Below are 23,549 nucleotides of genomic sequence, written 5' to 3' on the forward strand. Positions count from 1 at the left end.
GAGGCAGGGATTTGGTGGTACATTAGCTGGATGGTAGGGTTATATGGACCTATCCTCTTGTAACAATTGATACAGGCATGTACTTATCTTCTTTATTCACCTGCAATTATTTCTGATTCAAGACATTTTTTATTGTTCAGGGGGGTATGTCTATATACGAACCATTTGTAAATTTTCCCCATGCACTCGGAATTACTTCCTGCACACTACAGTAAATTCGGTGAGATACATGTATTTCATGTGAAATTACAAATGTAACCTTCTCACTTTTACGCGTGTTTTCTCCTAAATTTAGGTTACTACTTCCGTTGTACTTTAAATTTCTTTAATGAATCGTCATACATAATATCATCTTTCAAAACAAATATATTGGATAGAGACCTCAGAACAAACAGAGCAACATAATAACAACTGTCACGATCGTAGTGTGTTAGTACATGTACGTTATGTTGGCCATATATTGGTGATTGAATGCTAATTTTGACAAATTATGATAGTATGTTAAGTTTTGACATCTCTGTGGTAACATGTTGACATATGGGCACATCTGTGTGAGCATGCTGATATATGGACACATCTGTGTGAGCATGCCGATATATGGACACGTCTGTGTGAGCATGCTGATATATGGACACATCTGTGACAGCATGCTGATATATGGACACATCTGTGACAGCATGCCGATATATGGACACATCTGTGTGAGCATGCTGATATATGGACACATCTGTGACAGCATGCCGATATATGGACGCATCTGTGTGAGCATGCTGATATATGGACACATCTGTGACAGCATGCTGATATATGGACACATCTGTGACAGCATGCCGATATATGGACACATCTGTGTGAGCATGCCGATATATGGACACATCTGTGTGAGCATGCTGATATATGGACACATCTGTGTGAGCATGCTGATATATGGACACATCTGTGACAGCATGCTGATATATGGACACATCTGTGACAGCATGCCGATATATGGACACATCTGTGTGAGCATGCCGATATATGGACGCATCTCTGTGAGCATGCTGATATATGGACACATCTGTGTGAGCATGCCGATATATGGACACATCTGTGTGAGCATGCCGATATATGGACACATCTGTGTGAGCATGCTGATATATGGACACATCTGTGTGAGCATGCCGATATATGGACACATCTGTGTGAGCATGCTGATATATGGACACATCTGTGACAGCATGCTGATATATGGACACATCTGTGTGAGCATGCTGATATATGGACACATCTGTGTGAGCATCCTGATATATGGACGCATCTGTGACAGCATGCTGATATATGGACACATCTGTGACAGCATGCTGATATATGGACACATCTGTGGTAGTATGTTGATGTATGGACAAAACTGTGGCAGGAGGTTGATGTATGGACAAAGCTTTGGAAGTATGTCGATGCATGGACAAAGCTGTGGAAGTAAGTTGATGTATGGACAAAACTGTGGTAGTATGTTGATGTATGGACAAAACTGTGGTAGTAAGTTGATGTATGGACAAAACTGTCGTAGAATATTGATGTATGGACAAAACTGTGGTAGTATGTTGATGTATGGACAAAACTGTGGTAGTATGTTGATGTTTGGACAAAACTGGTAGTATTTTAATGTATGGACACATCTGTGGTAGTAAGTTGATGTATGGACAAAACTGTGGTAGTAAGTTGATGTATGGACAAACTTGTGGTAGTATGTTAATGTATGGACACATCGGTAGTAAGTTGATGTATGGACAAAACTGTGGTAGTAAGTTGATGTATGGTCAAAGGGGTGGTAATATGTTAACGTTGACAAGGATTTGGCCGGATGTTCATATACGGATACAACGGTGGAATTCTCTTGTGCAAGTTACTCCCTCTATCTAGAATTCTACACACTCAAAGAATCGGAGGCGGGTCCTCTCCCTTGCAATTTCCCAGGCCTTAGAGAATCCTCCCACCGCCAAGGATCCCTGAACCAGCAGAGAGATGAGCCCAACTACTATGATGATTGTCTGTAGACTGTCCGTCCATAACACTGTCTTCATCCCTCCCTATAAACACATGCAAATGTATATATACTTATGGGAATAGCACCGATGTGTTGACCCGACGTCGCAGTATATAATGTTTTCACTGTTTCCGAATATTTACTGTGGGAACTCGGGGGGAGTTTCAAACACATGCTTCACTTTTTAATCGTTCCTTGTCTTTCCACCAGACAATTCGAGTTAAATGAGCTTATTTATTAGGAAACATTAGGTGAGAATGCGATATATCAAAACATCAATGATGGATATTTGTTTCAAGATGAATTCATATGTAACATTTTAGAATGTACACCATCAAAAAAACAAAAACCGGATGTGTGACATTGTAACTGTATAATATACACTTATATTATATCCCTAGAAATCCTAATGTACAAATAATATGTTATTCAAAACTGGAAGTAACGGCTGGTGTCTGATATCCACATTCTTCATTATATTGTTCTTGCTTGGCGTAAAACATCAGTAAATGGGTTACAAGGTACCAGGTTTGTCACTTTCAGGAAATAGTTGTGAAGGGGCTTCTTAAACTATTGATGCATGTAATGCTATTACTTTTCTAGTTAATCCAACGTTTAATATGTTTATCGGGTCGTCCTACGCACCTATTCTGACCTCGATTAATTTATTAATAACCCTACCAGAGCTGTGTAGAAGGTCACTATTATTCCAACAGAAGAGATTGACAGCCGTAAGTCCAGACCAGTTACTGAAACAAAACTTCATTTATGTTGCCTGATAAATAGAGGTTATCATGCGAGTGTGTTTGGGAATGGTAAATATCCTGCATTAGGAATAAACATTGTATTTAACGAGCCTTGGCGAGCTAAATACATAGTGTTTATTCCTAATACAGGATATTTACTATCCCCAAACACACAAGCGTGATAACCTCTTTATCATATAATGTCATTCTTTAATTCTGTGCTTCAAAATCGCTTTCCCTCTCTAACAAACATTACCGAAACCTTGCGAGTTTTCCTGGAATGCGCGCATTGACATTTATTACGTCACAGGGTAAGTGATGTGTCAGTCGGACAGTGACAGTAGCCAATATAGTTCCAACTGAAATCTGTTTCTAATACAGTGGCGAAGCTACATATACGCAAAACAACAATTGTTTTTAATTGCCTTTTGCGGCAATCCATCGGTCTGTCCGCTAGAGTAACTGCCCTTTGTCAAAGGGGAGCTACTCTAACCCTAGTCTTAGAGACGTCACGGCCACGCTCAGACGTTGTTGACAGTCGGCCTGTCCTGTCATAACGTGAAGAAGTGTAGTCAGATGTACACACAGCGACAAAACGAAACAAGGTAACAATTCAAACATATTTCGGCCGAATCCAACTATTTTAATTTGTGGAGAAGGTTTCAAGCCGCAGAGGTCTACAAGCACATATATGGCTACTTGGCAAGGCCTCGTGCCTTCGTAAATATTGTTTCGAAATTTATATCTCCAAAGTTGCCAAAACTTATAAAATGTCTTTGCTACGTCACAGTTAGACACTGATTTTCAGTATATTAGACTGTTCTTTTGGTAATGATAGCAATTATCCCTGTAGTGTATCCAGATTCCCGATGGTTAATTCTTACTCGAACGCCGAATGACGAGGGCGACGCCATGTTTGTTTATAAACAGTAAAAAAAGTAGTCCCTACTTGACCTTTGATATTTGCATCTCTATCCGCATATGACCCTAACGGATATCGTTTTTATCCGATGGCATTATCCTGCCGAGAAACCTACCCACTATATGATAATGGTATATCTGACGTGTCGTTAAGTACTGTCACAATGCCAGGTACATGGTAAAATGTAAGAAAAGAACACGTACGTGTACGACATGGGCCCCTCATAAAGTATAAATTTTGAAGAATTATCTCTTAAATAAAGCAGATCATATGGTTACAGTAGAGGTGTACATTGGTTCGCCTGTTAATACCTTTGAACGTATATTATGATTGTATTGTTTTGTTCATATGTTCCAGAACAACTATTAAAGTGGAATCCATTACCGTTTAGGTGTCAGTACATATCATAGACAGACAAGTCCTAGAATGGCATTTAGACGTGATACACATAAGGGAGAGAATGTATGGATGTCAACTTCTTTATTATGAGGAAACACAACATTTCGGAGTATGTGCTTACTCCTTCATAAGGTTAATGAATGCTATGAGGCAGAGGGCATATATATGTTAATTCCAAATCATAATTGAAACTATACTCAGGAAATAAAGGTGACATTGCCAGAGAAAATTTAGAGCTAATTGAGGAAGATTTCATCAAATTAAAACAAATTGAAACATGACATCACTATGATCGCGAGTCACAATTTGAACGTCACATAACGGTGAAACGTTACTATGCTGTGACACCACAGTGGAACGTTTCTGCCTTGCATCAATCACATTATGTCGTGGCGCTGATGAATAAAAATATGTTTTACAAGTTAATAACACAAAGTGTCAATGCATGAGAATAATCAGTTTAAATTCCCCGTCGAAACAGATTTCCATTGGCCTAAAGGGCAAAGTAGTTGTGAAAATGTATTCAAATAATTTTCTTGCATTGACAATTCATTTTACACTTAAGCCTTAAACTAAAATTATGCCAATCGACAAAAGGGTAGATAAGGAAATCAATATCAATATGAGTAGTAGATTACCTGAATAAAGCGCCAGTGATGGGGCAAAAAGAACAAAGGCCATGTACATCAGCTGAAACAAAACAACTTCAGTACATAGCAACCCATGAACTGAATGATAAGCTGTTCAACGATCAGCCAACTATTCTTTAAACAGGTATATATGTTTAAGGTTTTTTCTCCATCGGAGTATGATATCTGTACGGTGGCACAATGTATGATACAAGTCTCAGCCCCCTTGAAACCGCCGATTATGTTTCTAGGTTTGGGCTTTCCTACCACATTAAGCTGCCACGCCGTAACTGGAATACTGTTAAAAGCAGCGTTAAACCCAACTCACGCACTCAATCATTGAAAAGCCGGGTTAGAATTGTTCTTCAGCAACCTATGCGTGTAAGAGGCCACTAACCAGATCGGGTGGTCAGGCTCGCTGACTTGGGTTGTTGATGCATTTCGTCGCATCCCAAATGCGTAAATAAATGTTTATGATGTCAATCACTGGCTTGCTGGACCAAACTCGATTATTTTCAGACAGCCGTCATACAGCTGAATTATTGCTGGGTGCAGCGATAAACAGTAAACACACAAAGGTAGTATGATTAAACCTATTCACAAGACTTCAATAGTCAACGGGTGACATCGATGGGGGAGGACGCACTCACTTTTTCGCGAACACCTGCCGTCCTCACTATTTGATAGTAATTCATAAACACATGTTTATAATATAGTCAAACTATTGACGCTTCTATTTGTAGGTATTTCTTACGATTATGGAAAAGGTTTATTCACTTCCATTAGTATGATTAAACCTATTCACAAGACTGCATCAAAGTCGAGACTGCATCGAGTGATGACTTCAATAGTCAACATTATCTCTATGTCAAGAAATATTCCAGCCTTTGGTTTCCACATTTCACTACTTTTCAGGTACAATGGAGTATGCTCTTTCTACGAAGATTTCTACGAGTGTCACACGGATCTTACTGAAAAGTTGTTTGATCAGGTTAACAACATGTAAGATCTCCGTAAAGGTTTCAATACCTCTTTATGGTAGACGTGTTCCCGTATTTTTTCAAGTGAGCAGTTGACATCCTTTTTCATGTGTTCGTGACGGGTGACATCGATGGGGCAGGACGCGCTTACTTTTTTGCGAACACCTGCCGTCATCACTATTTGATAGTAATTCATAAACACATGCTTATAATATCGTCAAAATATTGACGCTTGTATTTGTAGATATTTCTTACGATTATGGAAATGGTTTATTCACTTTCATTAGGGACTATGCATTTTTGGTGATTGTGCACATCTGATATTAATCTTAGTCTTAGTACAACCGAGACGGACGAAAATCACGGACGAGAGTCCATGACAGCTCTGAAATTGTCTTTGGCTTATTTGAGTTAGCATGATGCTACTTTATACATGTGCATATACAATTAAATGTTTTACCACTTGAACAATCCAGTTAAGAGATGCCAGTATCCGAACTCGCTTCCCAAATCTCAGTTCGAGGTACTGTAATTGAAAATAGACACAACATAACGAAAGACATCACTGATTGAACACGTACAAAAAACATAAATTTTATTGATGTATACGTTTGTTTAAGTGAGTTAAAACTTTACGTCGCATCGGCATTATTGCAGCCATATAGCGACCATTTATATTAAAGTTTACTAATATACACATTTTTACTTACACACAACTACCAATCCACCACCACATCTCCCTATTTTAAAACTTGGATTCATAATTGTAGCAACTACATATGATCAGGCATTGTGACTTGGTGGGTTGCTCCTGGGTTATTGTATCCCGATAGCATAGGATGTTGCTGACAATCAAAAACAAATGACTGCTGTGATATAGCTTGAATTTTGCAAACTGAAGCTCACAAAACCATCAAACATCAAACAAGGTGTTGACAAACTCCAATCGGGTTGAGTTATATTCTCGTACTCAGGAACGCAGTTCCGAAAAGTCAATAATAAGACGACAGGGACACCCGTGCCCGCAACAATACAGTCACACATCAGTAAGTATAGGTATAATAACGTGCATATTTGTACTGCGCCAAATCCAAACCTTGAAGCATGTTCAAAGAGTAACACATTATTTTATACCCCAGTCAAAGGATAAGCATGCACTCAAATTTTGTTCTCATGATCAGCTCCCTGAAGTACAACCCAAGCTGCCTTATGGGGCTCGAGAATGTGAACAGTCACATTACCAGCTTTTCCTCATCGGTGACCACTCAATGTTGGGTCCACAGTGGCTTATTTCGAACAAAGTTCACTTGTCAATGTTTTTCAGTGACCGAATCCCTAGAAATTCTTCAAGCTTGCCGAACACAGCCACCTACTATCCTCGACCAACGTTGCGTTACCTTACTTTATGTAATGTGTACAATATACAGGACCACGTACCACCAAATGGGTATCAGAGGAAATACATGGAAGTTATTACACCATAGCTATACAAATAGCCATGCTTTTGTTGCTTATCAGGGTGAACAGTCAGATATATACCAAGGTGTCGGACAAGGAAGAGTTCTCTCTGCTTGGTTCTTCTTAGTCATCATTAATGACAGCCCTTAGACAAGCAAATAGTGGTATTTGTGTATTTGGTCTAGATATTCCAACTGTTTTGGTTGCAGACGACACAACTCTTGTGAGCACCTCGCCACGAGGGCTTCAAAAAGCACTTTATACAGTACATTCATATGCCTCAAAGTGGCGACTAACGTATAACCCTTCAAAAAGTAATGTTGTTCTCTTCTCTAAGACAAAACAAAAGGGGTTAGATATTAACTGCAAACTTGGTGATATAAATATAACAACCTCTGACTCTGTCATGTATGGTGGCATACTACTAACGCATAACCTGTCATGTAAATCAAGTATTGAAAAATGTTGCCAAAAAGCAAGACAAAGTATCAATTCGTTAAAATCTGTGGGACTCAACAGTTCTGAGCTACATCCAGCTACCAGTGTAAAAGTCTGGTTAAGAATGATATTAAAAACAAGTTTTTACGGCTGCGAACTGCTCTTTGATATTAAGGGTCAAAACATTAATAACATTGAACATACTCAACGCTATTTCGCGCGAACTGTAAAAGGTCTCCATCAGAATCCACTATTGCTTATCTTGGGCTTTGGACAACGATCGGCTATATCGATAAGTGTAAATTAAACTTCAGCTGCTTGGCCGCTTATGTAACTTAACCTGTAACAATTTTTTTGTGCATACATTGCAAATCCAACTAATCCTAAATCTGTATGTGGAGATTTATTATCAGTTCTTAACAAGTATAACCTAGGAAACAACCTTTGTACATATGTAAGCTGTGGTGTATTTCCTACAAAGAGAAACTGGAAGAAACTGGTTAATAAAACCAATCATAAATATGAAGAAAATATGTGGTGCAGACAAGTTTCTGTCAATACAGGTCTTTCACGCTTCATGCTAATACACACAAAGCTTACTCACCATATAGTATGGCAACTAGCATATCTGTACACAGAACAGAGGCCAAGTTTAAAATTTTGTGTTATAGTTTCATCACGAAACAAAACTGCTAGGGACGGTTTATTGTGTAACAAGCATGCCTTTGATTATGATAATCACATCATATTACATTGTGAAGCTCTACTGCAGGAAAGAAATTAACTGTTTTCAACTTTTATGAATCTGCTTGATGTTAAAACCTATGTCCAGTTGGAATTACAAGGTGAAGAAGATATGTTGTCATTTTTCTTTGGTGCTGATACTCACTTCTCACAATGTATTGATATAGTTACATGGGAATCTGTTATACTGATATTTTCTGCTTATGTACTTACACTAAAGCCTTACCTTGATTATGTCATCTGATCTAATCTTTTGTACTGTGTGAATGGCATAACACTGGTGCTACTGTCTTGTATTGTATATATGTACAGGTAATATGAGTTTGTGTGAATACGTTTGATTAATTGTATAATCTTCGGATTAACTTCTGGAGGAAATAAAGAATCTCTCTCTCTCTACCACTTGTTTGATCACACGTCATTGCATCACCCAGTGCCATACGAGCTATACACATTGGGATATACATTACATGATCACATCTCATCCATAGCCTTCCAATGATGTGAAGTTTGCCCGATCCTATTCTATTGTAAAGTTCAAACCGATGGCCATTCCGAATTTGTCCCGCTCTGCGTTGGCAAACCCTGAATAACAACAATATGTAATCGATGCGGGTGGGATTCTGTGAAAGTTAATATAAGTAGCTTCCTACCTCATAGACGCTGGTTACCCCAAGCCTGTACAGGAAGGGCAGAAAGAGATGCGCTGCTCCGGCCACGGCCATTACCATGCCGAGGGCAACCCACCAAAACATCGTGTCGTAGTTGTAGACTTCGGCAGGCATCCCAAGCAACGTCAACGCTGACATAAAGGACACCGTCACCGACAAAGCTACAGGGATAGTGCCCATCTGACGGTTTCCAACCAGAAACTCTGACGGGCTGTTTTTCTTCCTGTCCTTGATCGCATGGTAGAGGCCAATCCCGGCAGGGATGAGAAGTGTACCTCCAAACACAACATAGTCCTCCCATTTGAGGGTGTTCTTTGTTCTGCTGTTGAAACTGTAGCGCTCCGTCATTGTCGTCCCTGCTAAGAAATTTAAATATAACTTTCATCGTGATTTTCTGATTACAATACAAGCATTATGCCGTGTATGCTAGTATGCTATGTCGTTCAGGTACAATGCACATGACATACAAACCGTCACGAATGTGTCCTGACAATAAATAAAAGCAACAAACGCCATGCCCAATTAGAAATCCCCACTAACCTGTCCAGTATACGATTCCAGAATATCTTACATGTAAGCATGTGTTGATAAAACATATAGTGGTGATACCAGGTGTTCACGAACAGGGCAGCCGAAATTGCCCAACCAGTAGCACCCGTCCAAAACTCATGCAAAGGCAAGTCAATTGTTCACTTAAACTCACGATGTTTTAAGCTAAATATGAAGAATACGGATGTTTTTTAATTTCAAATGTGATGTTGTTGATCCGTTAGACTGTGATATCTGTGGGACATGCAAGACATTTTTTACCAAGACAAAGATGATAAACAAGTTAAACAGAGACGAATGGTACGGTCAGGAGAAAACACATAAACCGTCGGTCAAAAAGAAGCTCTGAAGGAATTGGATTTCTGATGAAGAATGATATACAGCACAGAGAAACTAAATGATAATAATACTGAAGGTTGTTTACGGATTAACATGATAAAGTAAATCCCTAAATAATCTTGTGCGTCTCCAATCTGCCACCGATAGGTACAAGTTTGCTTGTTTGTTGTTTAACCCCGAATCTGCACGGGGGTAAATGGTCCACGTAGAATGGTTAATGAACAGTTCTAGAAAGACCTACAACATCTGTTATATACCTACCACAACAATGGAATGATATCCCAATGTGAGGCACTCTGGATAGTGTTCTGAATTTCAGTGGATATTCCATGAATGATTTCATGACTTGAAGTGGTATGTGAATGTTAAATAGGAGCGTTGGAAGTTAAGATAATACATATACACAGAGAAAGAAGTTAAGCACACCCTAATATATTTCATTATTGTTTGGTCCCAATATTTGTAACAGTCATGAAAGCGCATGTGCCATGCATGGTATGCCCGTGCAGCATGCTACCCTCGAGGAGCTCTAAAAGCAGTATATCCAAACGTTAGAATTCCTTTCTTAAGCTCGGTTTCAAACAGTTATTCCATTACATAGTGTGCCAATGGAACCAAGGCGATTATCAAACGCCACAAGATGGCAAATAATCGGCATGCATAACGCATGTCTTGTAATGCCATTGGTAGAATTTGGGGTATCATCACACTGTCGTAAGCCGTTTTGTCGAGAAACATACTCAGAACGGTGATGTACAGGACCGTCCCAGATCCGGAAGACCTTATGTGACGACACGTCGCGAAGACAGGGACCTTCTTCGTCTCATACGCCGAGAACCCTTTTTAACAAGTACTCGTCTGAAACAGCTGTGGTTGCCCAATTGTCGTTTCAGCACTAGAACCATCAGGAACAGGCTGAAAGCAGCAGAACTGAGGGCTGGACGAGTCATAAAGCGTCCCTTGTTGAAAGATCGCCACAAAGCTGCTCGTTTAGCATTGTGTATTGCGCGACAGAACTGGAATCTTAGAACTGGGAGAAAAAAGTAAAGCACACCCTTATTTCTGTACCATGACAAATGGCAAAAATCATGGCATGGGATGACAGACCACAGGAGCTGGGCGATACCAATGTCATCGGATAGAACAAACTTTTGACAACAAATAAAGAAGATATTGGTGAGTTGTGATTGAAATTCACTGGCAAAAACATCATGGTTACACAGGTACTGTATTTGACCTAAGACAATTCTTCAAAAAAGTATGGAGCTGCAGGATTAAGGAAACGAGTTACGTCTGAAAAAGTTCCTTAAAGTCTCTTTATCACATCTACAGATCAGTAGCGGGTATAACCGCCACGTGCCCGGATGACGCATTCTACCCTACGTCTCATGCCTCCAGTCAGACGTTGGATCTGTTGATGGGTCAACAACAACCACTCCTGATGCAATGCTGCTTCCAATGGACGTAAATCTGGTACAGGAGGATCTCGTGCCTGTATGTCCGCCCCAGAATATCCCAAACATGTTCAAGGGGGTTCAAATGTGCGCTCATTGCTGGCAAGGTTAGAGTCAGTCGTTATTGCATTGGCCCTCATGTAATCCACGACTGCATGCGAACGATGAGGCCTGGCGTTGTCATCTATGTACTGAGGTCGAGTAGCAAGAGTGTGGTTGTCATAATGAACGACGACTGGCCTCAAAACGTCCCGGATGTACTGAGACCCTATTAAGTTGCCCCTTATGGTGACCAGACATCTCGCCATCGCAGTTGAGGCCATAAGCTGTGTTGACGACACCAATGCAGTTGCTGACGATGTTGTCGACTCAATATGACGCGTCGAACAGGACGTCTTGCTCGTAGACCTGCTGCTCTTAAACGATTTCGCACGGTCTGATCGGAGAGTCTGTGCTGTCCGGGTATTTGGGATGTGGTTGGGGTGGCTGTGGTCGTCCTTTCACTTAGGTGGAGCAGTCGGATGAAGCGATCTTGGGCGGGAGTGGTTACTCTACTCTTGGTCGCCCCGACCTTTGCCGATGACGTGTTGACCCAAGCTGTTTAAACCGATCCCACAACCTTTAGATGGGGCTGGCCGCTACATTGAAAACCCTGGGAAAAGCCGATCGGGCTTATCCTGCCTGCAAGTCCGGCCTATGACGTTGTTTCGTTGAACTTCTATTAATCTTGGCATGTTGTTGAACTGTCACTTTTCGATAGAGGCAGATGCCAGGCAATCATAATCCCTGCACTTTAATACCGTTCATAGTGCTGATTCACGTTGAGTGCGTGCATCCCCATGGCCCTTTTGTTAATGCACTGGGTGCGTTTTGTCTGAATTGTACGTGTTTCCCGACTAATTTTTTGCATGTTCTTGTTGTGATCATTTTGATCCGCGAAATTTGTCACTCACACTATAACACATTAAACCTCTTCATTGTGCAAATCTTGGTCCGCTAATATAATGTTGCTTTTATAGCCAAAAATATCCGTATTGCGTTTCCCATTTTGAAGAGTATATCTAAATATAACCCTCAAATAAAATGTAAAATGTCACAATTAACGCACATCATTTTGACATATTATTACCCTAAACCGCCTTACGTGACCGTGATGTGAATGTATACAGAATTTACCAACTAAAATGGCAGAGTTATCAGTAAAGTACTTTGGAAACAAAATTGAAAGTACTTGCTGAAAGTGACAATCAGTGAACAGCTTAGAAGCGAGATTCACTTCATCACATTCAGAATCAAATACTAGTACACTTCCAGTGTAATGTTTAACCAAACCATGAACACAGGTATTACGTCTTGAGATAAACTTTGATATGCGGGTGTCTCACCTTGACAGAGTAAAATCCTTGTATTCACCGCTCGGAAGCCTGCTGGTCAACTGAATGGGAAGCACGTTTAACTGGCGCCGAATCACGTGACTATAGTGTCCCAGTGTTACACACTGCGGGCGCTGATAGTCGACATGGTTTTGATAGATGATGGCTGCAGTAGTTGTGTCGGAGGTATTTGGGACCTAATGATCATATGCTCCACTCATTTTTATGAACCTTACATATGCATAGTCGATGGTGTAAACTTGAACTTAATGTAGGGAGATGAGTCAGTGAGTGAGTTGCCTTTAACGACATTTTAAATAGTCTGCCAGCTTAAGAAAGGAGGAAGTAATACAGATATTAGACGTTTGCTTGGCATGTTTTTAGTACGAGTTACTGTTGTGTTTGGTTGCGTTTGTTCGGCGTCTGTGTGCCATTTCAATCTACAATGAAGAGTTCTCTCGCTTCATGTTGGTTCACAAGTTGTACAGTTCTATCTGTTAAGATCACAATGACATTTTAATGCGGTTTGACTGTATGTATGGGTTGTGTGCTGAGAGTGAGTGAGTGAGTGGTTGAATTGTAAGTGATTATGAGAGTAGAGTTATGTAAGATGGTTGAAGTGAGTGGATTGGCTTGCATGTTTTGCTTGATTTGTACATGTGAGTGAGTTATATTATACTTTTACATCGCATCGGCAATATTGCAGCCATGTCGCGATGAGAACAAGTTTATTATTTTAAAATTCCTGTCTACAAATGACAGTAAAAAAGTAAGGTAAATATCATAGTTTAGAAATAAAACAAACCTGAACAATATTAAAAAAAAGAATTTTTCAGTCAATAGAAAATAAAACCAGGCTATAGATCACTGGCAACTACAGCTAGACCACCTACCTGGGGATCGTGGGGACTTACAGTGCTTTTGCTTCCTGCATGATTCCCAGCAGGATCTATGCAATCGCTTTGGTCGCGACTGCTTATACGCAATGTTTATCAATCAATCAAAAATCAAAGCAGCATCAAGGAATTAAAGCACTAGTTGATATTTATTATTTCAATATAGATGGACTCACGTGCCACGGGACAAAGATTTAACACAACTTTAACCCCCTGAGTGGCACCGTCTTCATAAATCTCAGTTGACAATAATATCCCATTATTCTAAAACAATTAAAAATTAATCAAGTAATACTTTTTCTTTTAAAAATAATGAGAATGAAATGAACACTGATATTATAAAACAGTTCCTTTAAAGCTGTTGAATTATAACAGTTATCACTTGTGAGAGAAAAATCAACACAGTCAAGCAAAACATGGTTGCCTGTGATTCTCTCATCACAAGGGACACAAAACGGAGGATCCTCATCTTTCAAGAAATACTCATTGGTGTAGCAACTATGTCCAATACGACACCATATCAGATCCAATGATAGTGGTACTTGAAACTTTGCCATCATCCTTGAAACCATCGGTAAAAATAGAGTGATGAGAACCATATTTTGACCTTAATTGGGCATATTCTTGTTGATAGACCAATTGATTTGTGTTAGCTTTTTTTAGGGTAGTTAGTGTTATGTCTACCTCCGGTTTGACTAGTTGCCAAGGAGGTGTAGACAGTAACCGGGAAGGTGAGATAGCAGAAAGATCAACATTAGCTGCGATAATATGTGGCGTAATTCTAAACCCTAGAGGTCGAACAAGTTTTGGTTTTGATTGAAATAATTGTTCATACATGGGATTAAACACACATGTACTGTCGAGGATGCTTTTTCTACCAAGATTTCCAAGAGCGTCATAAAACGTTTGCTCATATTCAAAGCCTCAGTAAAGCTTTCAAAAAGTGTTATGGTAGACACGATGAGGACATTTACAAATTTTACGCATCGGTGAGAAATATTATGTCCGATGCAATTCCCCATTTTGATTTGTACCATACGTTCCCGTTTTTTTTCAGGTGAACAGTTGACCTTCCTTTGCTTATGTTTGTGGCAAGTGCTACCTGTGGGGCAGGATACGCTCACCTTTTCGCGAACACCTGGTATCATCAGTTTGACAATGATTCATAAACACATGCACATGAATAGTCGGGACCGTGCAATCCACTCTGCTGTTAGCAGAGATTTCTATTGAATATGTGAAAGGTTTTGTCGCTTATATTTTCATGGTCACAGTCTCTTGTCAATCTGACTGCATTCCATTTTGGCTCCAAATGAAAGCAATGAATTGCAAAATAACTCAAATATTAAATGTCAATACGGTACACGACAATGAATACCCTGTACCCAATAGTATCTGCTGTTTGTTTTAATGTTGTTCAAGAAACTATCATGTTGTTATGTATACAAGTTGAAATCTTAAACGGAGGGGGGCAAAAGGGTAGGAGAAACAACGCAAACACGTACTTCACAGAAAAGCACTTTTCTAGCATTTCCAACAGTGTTTTAGTTGTGTATTCGGGTATTGAAGTACAGTAACGTTTCTGTTAGTATGAAACCTTGTCTTGGGGCGGTCGGGTAGCCTAGTGGTTAAAGCGTTCGCTCGTCACGCCGAAGACCCGGATTCGATTCCCGGCATGTGTGAAGCCCATTTTTGGTGTCCCCAGCCGTGATATTGCTGAATATTGCTAAACGAGGCATAAAACCATACTCACTCACTCAAACCTTGTGTTGCGTTAATCCTTGTATGGGTGCTGGACCCGTGAAGATTCCGGGGTAGAATAGATCTTCAGCAACCCATACGTTTCGTAAAAGGCGACTATGCTTGTCGTAAAAGGCGACTAACGGCATTGGCTGGTCAGGCTCGCTGACTTGGTTGATACATGTCATCGATCTCAATTGCGTTGATCGATGCTCATGATGGCAATCATTGGATTGTCTGGTCCAGACTCGATTATTTACAGACCTCCGTCATATAGCTGAAATATTGCTGAGTGCGGCGCTAAACAACAAACGGGGTGACGTTGATATTAATGTCGATATGAATGTAGGTTAATGACAAGCTACGGTCCTGTGACCCATCGCTTATCTGTGACATGAGTTGCAGAGCAGCATCACACTCAATGGCGACACGGAACGGCAATACGAAGTTAGCTGCTGAAGTCATTTACAACAATATCCACTGTGTCATGTACCAATGATTTTCTCCTCTTTGTCCTTACAGTTTTAGTATTTAAGTTTGTTTGCATATTTCAAACCATTTAAACAGGTTTTATCGTGCTTGAATTATCTTTCTGAGTAGGTGAACTGTACAATGAACGTGGGTGCATCGTAGGTGGACCTAGTTATGAGCCACTCAACAGTCGCATGTTTAGTTTGTGGTGCTGAAAATGCTCTTTGATATGAATAAGGACATAAAATCTCCTGTGTTTTATACTAATTGAAAGTCACAGTTGGCCCAGTCGTCGCAGTTCGCTTGGAGAAGATGCGCCCCTTAGGCGTTCTTATAACCATTGGTCATGAGATCGAATCTCAGATTCGCTCTGCTCGTGATTTAATGACACCCGAGCCTCGTTCTCGAATTTCAACGAAAATGTAACATCCTCTAAGAAGGAATTTAAAAACCAAAATGTATACATGCACGAGTGCAGTAATCTGTTTCTTATACAGCCTAAAATCTCACCATGTTCACATGGAATCGATAGATACGTGTTCAGTGGTGCATTAATACATAACATAACGAACATGAGTGACCTCATCCGGCTTACTGCTTAATACTCATACCTATTCCTTACAGTTTTAGTATTTAAGTTTGTTTGCATATTTCAAACCATTAAAATAGGTTTTATCGTGCTTGAAATATCTTTCTGAGTAGGTGAACTGTACAATGAACGTGGGTGCATCGTAGTTATGAGCCACTAAATAAGTCGCATCTTTAGTTTATGCTGCTGAAAATATGCTGTTTTATACTAATTGAAAGTCACAGGTGGCCCAGTCGTCGCAGTTCGCTTGGAGCAGATGCGCCCCTTAGGCGTTCTAGAAACCATTGGTCTTGAGATCGAATCCCAGATTCGCTCTGCTCGTGATTTAATGACACCCGAGCCTCGTTCTCGAATTTCAACGAAAAGGTAACATCCTCAAAGAAGGAATTTAAAAATAAATGGTATACATGCACGGGTGCAGTAATTTGTTTCTTATACAGCCTAAAATCGCACCATGTTCACATGGAATCGATAGATACGTTTTCAGTGGTGCATTATTAATAGCATAACGAACATGAGTGACCTCATCCGGCTTACTGCTTAATAGTCCTTACAGTTTTAGTATTTAAGTTTGTTTGCATACTTTAAACCATTCAAATAGGTTTCATCGTGTTTGAAGTATCTTTCTGAGTAGGTGAACTGTACAATGAACGTAGGTGCATCGAAGGATAATAACCTAGTAATGGGACACAAAACAGTCATGTCTTTTATGTACATGATATATGTACACACATGGTCCTGATAATTCTCTACACACGTTTGAATAAGGATATAAAATCTACTGTGTTTCTTGATTTTGATTACACCCTAGCCATGTTCTCGGGTTTCAAGGAAAGGGTAACTATCTACAACCTGCATCTTTATATGGTTTCTTCCAACCTCCAGTTGACACACTGTTAAACTGAAATACTCTTCAAAGTGGTATAAAACCTCCATCTCTCTCAACTTAGCATCAAGGGAGGAAATCGTGTTAGATTCACGTCATGTCACTCGACTCATCGTATTCATCTTTACCGTCATGATAGCAATCCTAAACCATCTGATGTCAAGTACACGTACGTGTCATCCTTGATATGTTTTTTATTTTATTGATCTCAAAAACTCAAAACATTTTCAATAAGCATATTAAAAGCAAAGGAAGGAATTTCCGCGAGAGAAGACGTGCACCATGTCGATTTAACATGGTGCATTGTTTAGTGTTTATCAGAATGATTAAAAAGAAACATTTCAAACAATTTCATTAAATTTGAAAATAAGAAGTGTATAAATTACTTGCAATGTTGATTCATCTGTTACCAAATAATGTGTTTTCAACACATTCATTGACCAATGTATGAGTCATCATGTAAATTAATTTTATAGTGTAATAGATGTTAGGTAAGCATTACGTGTCTAATATAGATATATTCCTTGACATACGAAGAACAATTGCTGAGAAGATAAGTTTATCATTATCAGCTGAAGCACGATACGCGTATCAAGGAATTACAATCAGGAAATCAGTGACCTTGCGTGAGTGAGTGAGCGAGCGAGCGAGTGAGTATGGTTTAACGCCGCTTTTAGCAATATTCCAGCAATTTCACGGCGGGTGACACCAGAAATGGGCTTCACACATTGTACCCCTGTCGGGAATCGAACCCAGGTCTTCGGCGTGACGAGCGAACGCTTTAACCACTAGGCTAACCGACAGCCCCCCAGTGAATAAGTCGAATAAAAAAAAGAATATCCAGATCAGGAATAAGATTGCGACCTCTTCTCTTCAAACTGAAACCGGTGGGATGGGGTGGAGTGGAGGTGAGATTGGTGGCGGGGAAGGGTGGGGAATTTAAGATGAAAGTGAAGATTACTGTGCTTTTCGATCTTTTTTTCTCGAGCCGACCTCATCCTAAAGAAGACTCTGCAGGATTGTTGACCTTCTCAACACACTGCACATAAACTCGATGCAGTGGTCGTCCAGATGGCCCCTCCTTGAAAAACTGAGTCTTGGCCGATTTGATATGGCACTTCACTTGGTTGACACTCATTTCTGTACCGTCCAGCAGTAAAGAACCATCAACAAAATCAACACTGACATTGAGATTATGTCCCACAACCTTGGCTCGTTTACGAAAACTGTAGAATGACTTGTTTTCATTATGAGTCTTGACATGCTTCACACATGGATCCTCAGACAAATGAATGTGTGCAAGAGTGCAATGAATAATTCTATCAGGATGAGCTCCAACGTTAATCAAACCACGCCCTCCCATAATGATTGGTAAATATAAGCTATTGAGCGAAGAGCGAGGAAGGTTGGATCTATTGTCTGACATGTTTTTTCGTGTGAATATTTTGCTTCCTTCGATCAACAACACCAAAAGAATGTGAAAGGACGGGTACAGCATAAGTATTTGTGGCTTAAACTTTATTGCAAGCGTTCAGCTCTGAACTCCAAATTTTCTTAAGTCTACATTTGTACTCTGCCCGAAGTTTTGCCTTGATATGGGCATTCTGAAGTTAGTTCCTAATCTGCATACCTAAGTACGTATAGGCATGACGTTCCACGAGATGGTCAATAACTCCTCCCTCAAGTAAACTGACTGATCCTCCCTCTTCTACCTTGCCACGTTTCAGATGAAGAATATTGAATTTGTCGAGTCCAAAGGACATGCCGATATCATAAGAAAAGGACTCGGCAAGGAGAATCTGTTTTTTTTCAGTGTGGATCCTCCATTGGCAAGAAGTTCAAGGTCATCCATGTAAAGCAGGTGAGTAAAGTGTGTTTGGGATCTGTGCTGGGGAGGTCCAGGATGATGACCTTCCTCTTTGCTAAGCAAAAAGCTTAAAGGATATAGTGACAAACAGAAAAGCAAAGGACTGAACGAATCGCCCTGAAATATTCCTCTTGTAATAGAATTTGGTTCCGAAGTTACCACCTGCCCCTGCGAATACGTCTCAAGTTGTGTTGACCAGCAATTCATTACAGACTTGAGTAAAACACTTAGTCGCTCGGGGACGTCAATACATTTCAGTGACTTCAGAATCATAAGATTTTCTGTAGTCTATCCTACACATTGAGAGGTTACGGTGGTAAGTTTCAGCCTCTTCAAGGATCATTTTCTGAACCAGCAATTCATCCTTACAACCCCACCATCCCTTTCTGGCTCCCTTCTGCTCCATGTTGGTAATGTCATTCGAAGCGCAGTACGAAGACATGAGATCTGTAAGACACCCTGTATATATTTTGTACTGTGTGTTCAAACAATTAATGGGGCGGAAATCTTTAGGGTGAGCCAGATCACCTTCCTTTGGGAGAAGTATTGTTCGCCCTTTGCACAAATAATTATTATTATCATTAATGCGTTATTTCCAAATTGAAACACAAACGTTAACCCAGAAATATGTTCGTACAAAAATAAATTGTGACGTTATTAAATAACCACGTAAGATAAGAATAAGAATAATCCGTACATTATATTGAAGCACACAGCTTTAGGTTTGCAATTTTAGGTGGTGATGTATTAATTAATGTCATTCATCATAATGTGTTTTCAGCAATGTTGATGAGTTGTGACAATAACGTTCTTCTTTCGAAATATGAGTATGATAACTGAAATGTTGAAATAGTTCAGGATTGGTTACGGAATTATGAAGTCAAACATACCCTCATCCAGTGATAATGGAGAAACTCTGGTCTGAAAAATGGAGGCTTCGTTGAACGAATATGAGTAAAAACTGAACCGAGGTTGATAGTATAGAACGTTTAGTCCATTAATTTGGAGGGTAACTGAGTTAAATATGCATATATCCAAGTCACGCATCTATGAATATACTTTCACTTTCTGTAAGTTCACTGGAACATGAACTTCATGTTTTGACCCTTCATGTTTGGATCTTCACATATGAAAGTTCACACTCCAATGAATGTCAATTCTTATACTTTTTATATCCCTATTTTGGACACAATCATAGGTTTCTGGCGTACTCAAGGGGCTCAACTCTGCACAGCGAATCGCGGTGCCTAAGACGACTGGGCCGCCGGTGCCCCCTTTTGACTTTAGAGAAATGTACTCGAGCAATTCATGCCTGCATGTCACAAGTGTATGAGGATAAGTACCCTAGCTAATCCACTGTTAAACTGGTTGCATTAATATACAACGGCATCAACAGACCAAGTTTACTTTGTCATGGCCCATAGTTGAAAATTAGTCAGGCCTAGAACGTTTGACCAGCCCTCGTATTCCCCAGGGGAATATAGGAGGTACGCGGTTGAGAAACCCAATTCGAACAAAGAATTAAGCAGCGGTTCTTACAGATGGCCGCTAAATTAGGAAAGTAGGCAATTTGTCACTGAACTATTAAGCGAACATACCTTCTCCTAGGCTTGCTTTGAGTCTACAAATGATGCAAGAAATGCAGGCTTCATTGAGCTGAACTAGGAAGACACTTGTTCGATGTAATCATTTTGCCCTTGGTTTGAGTTCTGGAGCGGAACGATATTGCACGGATCGTGCAGTGGAATCTTCCATAGTTGCGAAACCTCGTTGTAGACAATTCCGGAAGCAGCTGTAAATGGTGAACAGATTAACATATTCCTAAACAATTAGGCAGTTGAAAAAAGTGAGCAAATCAACTTGCACAACAGGTGACGACTCTCATTGTTTCAAATGACATACAGCTGTCGCATTATTTATGTGGATGGTTTTGTAATATACGATGTATATAATTTATTAATAAACACATGTAGGATGCTTGAGTTTATAATTCATCATAAATCATTTGCATGGCTTGCCACATGTATCATACTTGCTCAGTTAATAATTCCTTGTTACAGTGAGTGAGTGTATATGGTTTTACGCCGCTTTTAGCAATATTCCAGCAATATCACGGCGGAGGACAACACTTGCTGTGGACAGATCTCAGTGGTAAAGGGTCCTCTTTACTGGTGAGTCACGTTCACACATTGTACCCATGTCGGGAATAGAACCCGTGTCTTCCGCGGGACGAGCGAACTATGATAGGGTGTACAGACTTTTTATGGACTTGTACACCACGAGGCCGAATGCCCAGCAGTGTACAAGAACGTTCAGCTCGTAATATCCCGTACACTAAATCAGGTATCGTGTCGAAGTGTAGATCTGATGTTTATGAATATTATATGATAAGCCCGACACGGACCTCCAGATTTGGACGACGTCACAAACGTTTCATTTCTGATGCAAAATCACATCCAGTTATCTCGCAGCATTCAAATTACATTGAATCACACAAATTTAAGTCCTTCCTGTAGACCTTACCCAAAGTGAACACATGTCGTGACGTAAAGTTCACTATGATGCCTGTAAAATGTGTCCTGCCATTGAGTTGGCGAAGAAAAAAACGTGACTCACCAGTAAAGAGGACCCTTTACCACTGAGATCTGTCCACAGCAAGTGTTGTCTGCACTGCTGGAGAAGGTGACGTTGATTTGGAAGAGGGAAGGGAAGTGTGGGGGTGGTGGTGGTGGCAGTGAGCACAGTGGAACTGTCCCAGGCCTCGCACTCGCAGGTACGCCTATCTTTTGTCAGAGGATGGTATGAACATTATGTCTGACGTGATTGCACTGTTGTTTTCGTCGCGATAAGAGCCTTATGATGTTTCTGTGGAAGTAAAATTGACGAAGACGAGGGAGGCCTACCGGATTCAAGCATTTCCATGGCTCGCAATTTCTCCTAAATATTTATTGCTGCTTACGAAAGACATCCGTTTGCCCTATTTTATTTGCTATTGTATACATCGTAACTAGTAACGTAAATTTTGGGTTATTTAATATGCATTTTCAATCTTACCACACATACAGTTTGATTTTGCCTATGTTGACCATCATATTTTATTTTCACAGGATTTCAATTTTTATGTCGTGAATCACAACACTGATGGATTGTGTGCAATTATGGAGAGCCGGCCCTGAAGAATGCCACATGTGATCCTATTACACGGCGATACTGTCATGGCTGTAATATCTGTATTATCTTTATTTTATGACGTGTTTCTGTTTTAGAGTGAGGCGTGACACAAATAAACTATAACACATTCACTATCGCGTTGTAAGAAGGGAAATGCTACTCTTTAGCATACATGCATTTATGACTAAGTAGAATCTTCCACAGCGTGTTCGAATGTCAAGGTCACCCCGAAGACCATGTCCTTGGTCATGGGTTTTTCTGATCGTACACATATTAAACCTTACGTGCAGTCCCCCACAATGATTCATGGTTTTACATGGTCACTGTCTCGTATAAAATAACACTATTAGCACGCCATTTTCAATTGTACATGTAGTTACAATGTTATCGTAAACTGATATACGTGGCTTGACAATTACGAAACTCCAATGATTCTGTAAAGAGGAATGAGCAACATGAATTTATGTTAAAACTTACATTAAGGGTTGTAACAAAGCATTCTTCAGTCTGTGTCCAATGAAGCGTACTTACATGCATCGCCACATAAATGTTCTATTTTAACATTTGTTAAGCATTACGCATACAAAGCTGAAGTAAATGTACTCTGACAAACCTGACCAATAGAACAATGAACATTATGCGCGCTCAGAGTTAACGAACTGTCTCATTTTACCAATTTTCTATTCTTCTAGTAATTACATATTATGAGTTGTTTTCTTAACACAAAGGACAAATGAGAAGCTGATGTAAAGTGAAATCCTGAAATTCTGTTGCGATGTTCAGTGTGATAGTTAACCTACAAGTATAAGTATCGACAAAGGCAGTGGACACATGTTGATTGATACTTTTATATATAAAATGAAATTGTTCAATGCATTAGATTACAGATAGCACAATTTGATATGAATGGAACAGTATACATGTGTAGATATCACAAACAACACCACTGATCTCATCCGGCAAGCAAGTTTAATTGCATGGCAGTTTCAAAAGGTTCAGTGAAGCCAATTGCTGGTGTCTCCGGCCGTGATGGTGCGGGAATATATCTAAAAGCGGCGTAAAAAGACGTTCACTCACTGACTGAAAAAGTTCTGTTGGACAAATAGTTTGGTAGTACACAGTGGTTGTGAATGTGATTTATTTGCTACAAATCCGGGGTAGAATCGGTCTTCAGTAGGGCCGTAAAAGGCGACTATGCTTGCCG

At 39.9% G+C, this 23,549-nt stretch overlaps 1 protein-coding gene across 4 annotated transcripts in view; it reads right to left on the reverse strand.

The window, feature by feature from the left end:
* Positions 1 to 20,890, reverse strand: part of LOC124140017 (sodium-coupled monocarboxylate transporter 2-like) — a 36,711-nt gene extending 15,821 nt beyond the window's left edge. Inside the window, exons 1-6 of one of the 4 annotated variants that reach the window (XM_046507352.2) lie at positions 20,773 to 20,890; positions 8,993 to 9,369; positions 6,160 to 6,225; positions 4,729 to 4,780; positions 2,705 to 2,772; positions 1,912 to 2,066 (exon numbers count right to left, since the gene is read on the reverse strand). In XM_046507352.2, coding sequence (XP_046363308.2) covers positions 1,912 to 2,066; positions 2,705 to 2,772; positions 4,729 to 4,780; positions 6,160 to 6,225; positions 8,993 to 9,358 — 707 coding nt within the window. In that variant the 5' untranslated portion in view covers positions 9,359 to 9,369; positions 20,773 to 20,890. Of the gene's footprint in view, positions 1 to 1,911; positions 2,067 to 2,704; positions 2,773 to 4,728; positions 4,781 to 6,159; positions 6,226 to 8,992; positions 9,370 to 12,737; positions 13,034 to 20,772 lie in introns of those variants that run through there. The other 3 variants (XM_046507354.2, XM_046507353.2, XM_046507351.2) reach the window with 3 other exon arrangements.
* Positions 20,891 to 23,549: the final 2,659 nt, after the last annotated feature.

This window comes from Haliotis rufescens, unplaced genomic scaffold, assembly GCF_023055435.1.
Source record: "Haliotis rufescens isolate VD_foot unplaced genomic scaffold, xgHalRufe1.0.p SCAF_5, whole genome shotgun sequence".
In the NCBI taxonomy this organism is placed as follows: Eukaryota; Metazoa; Mollusca; class Gastropoda; order Lepetellida; family Haliotidae; genus Haliotis; species Haliotis rufescens.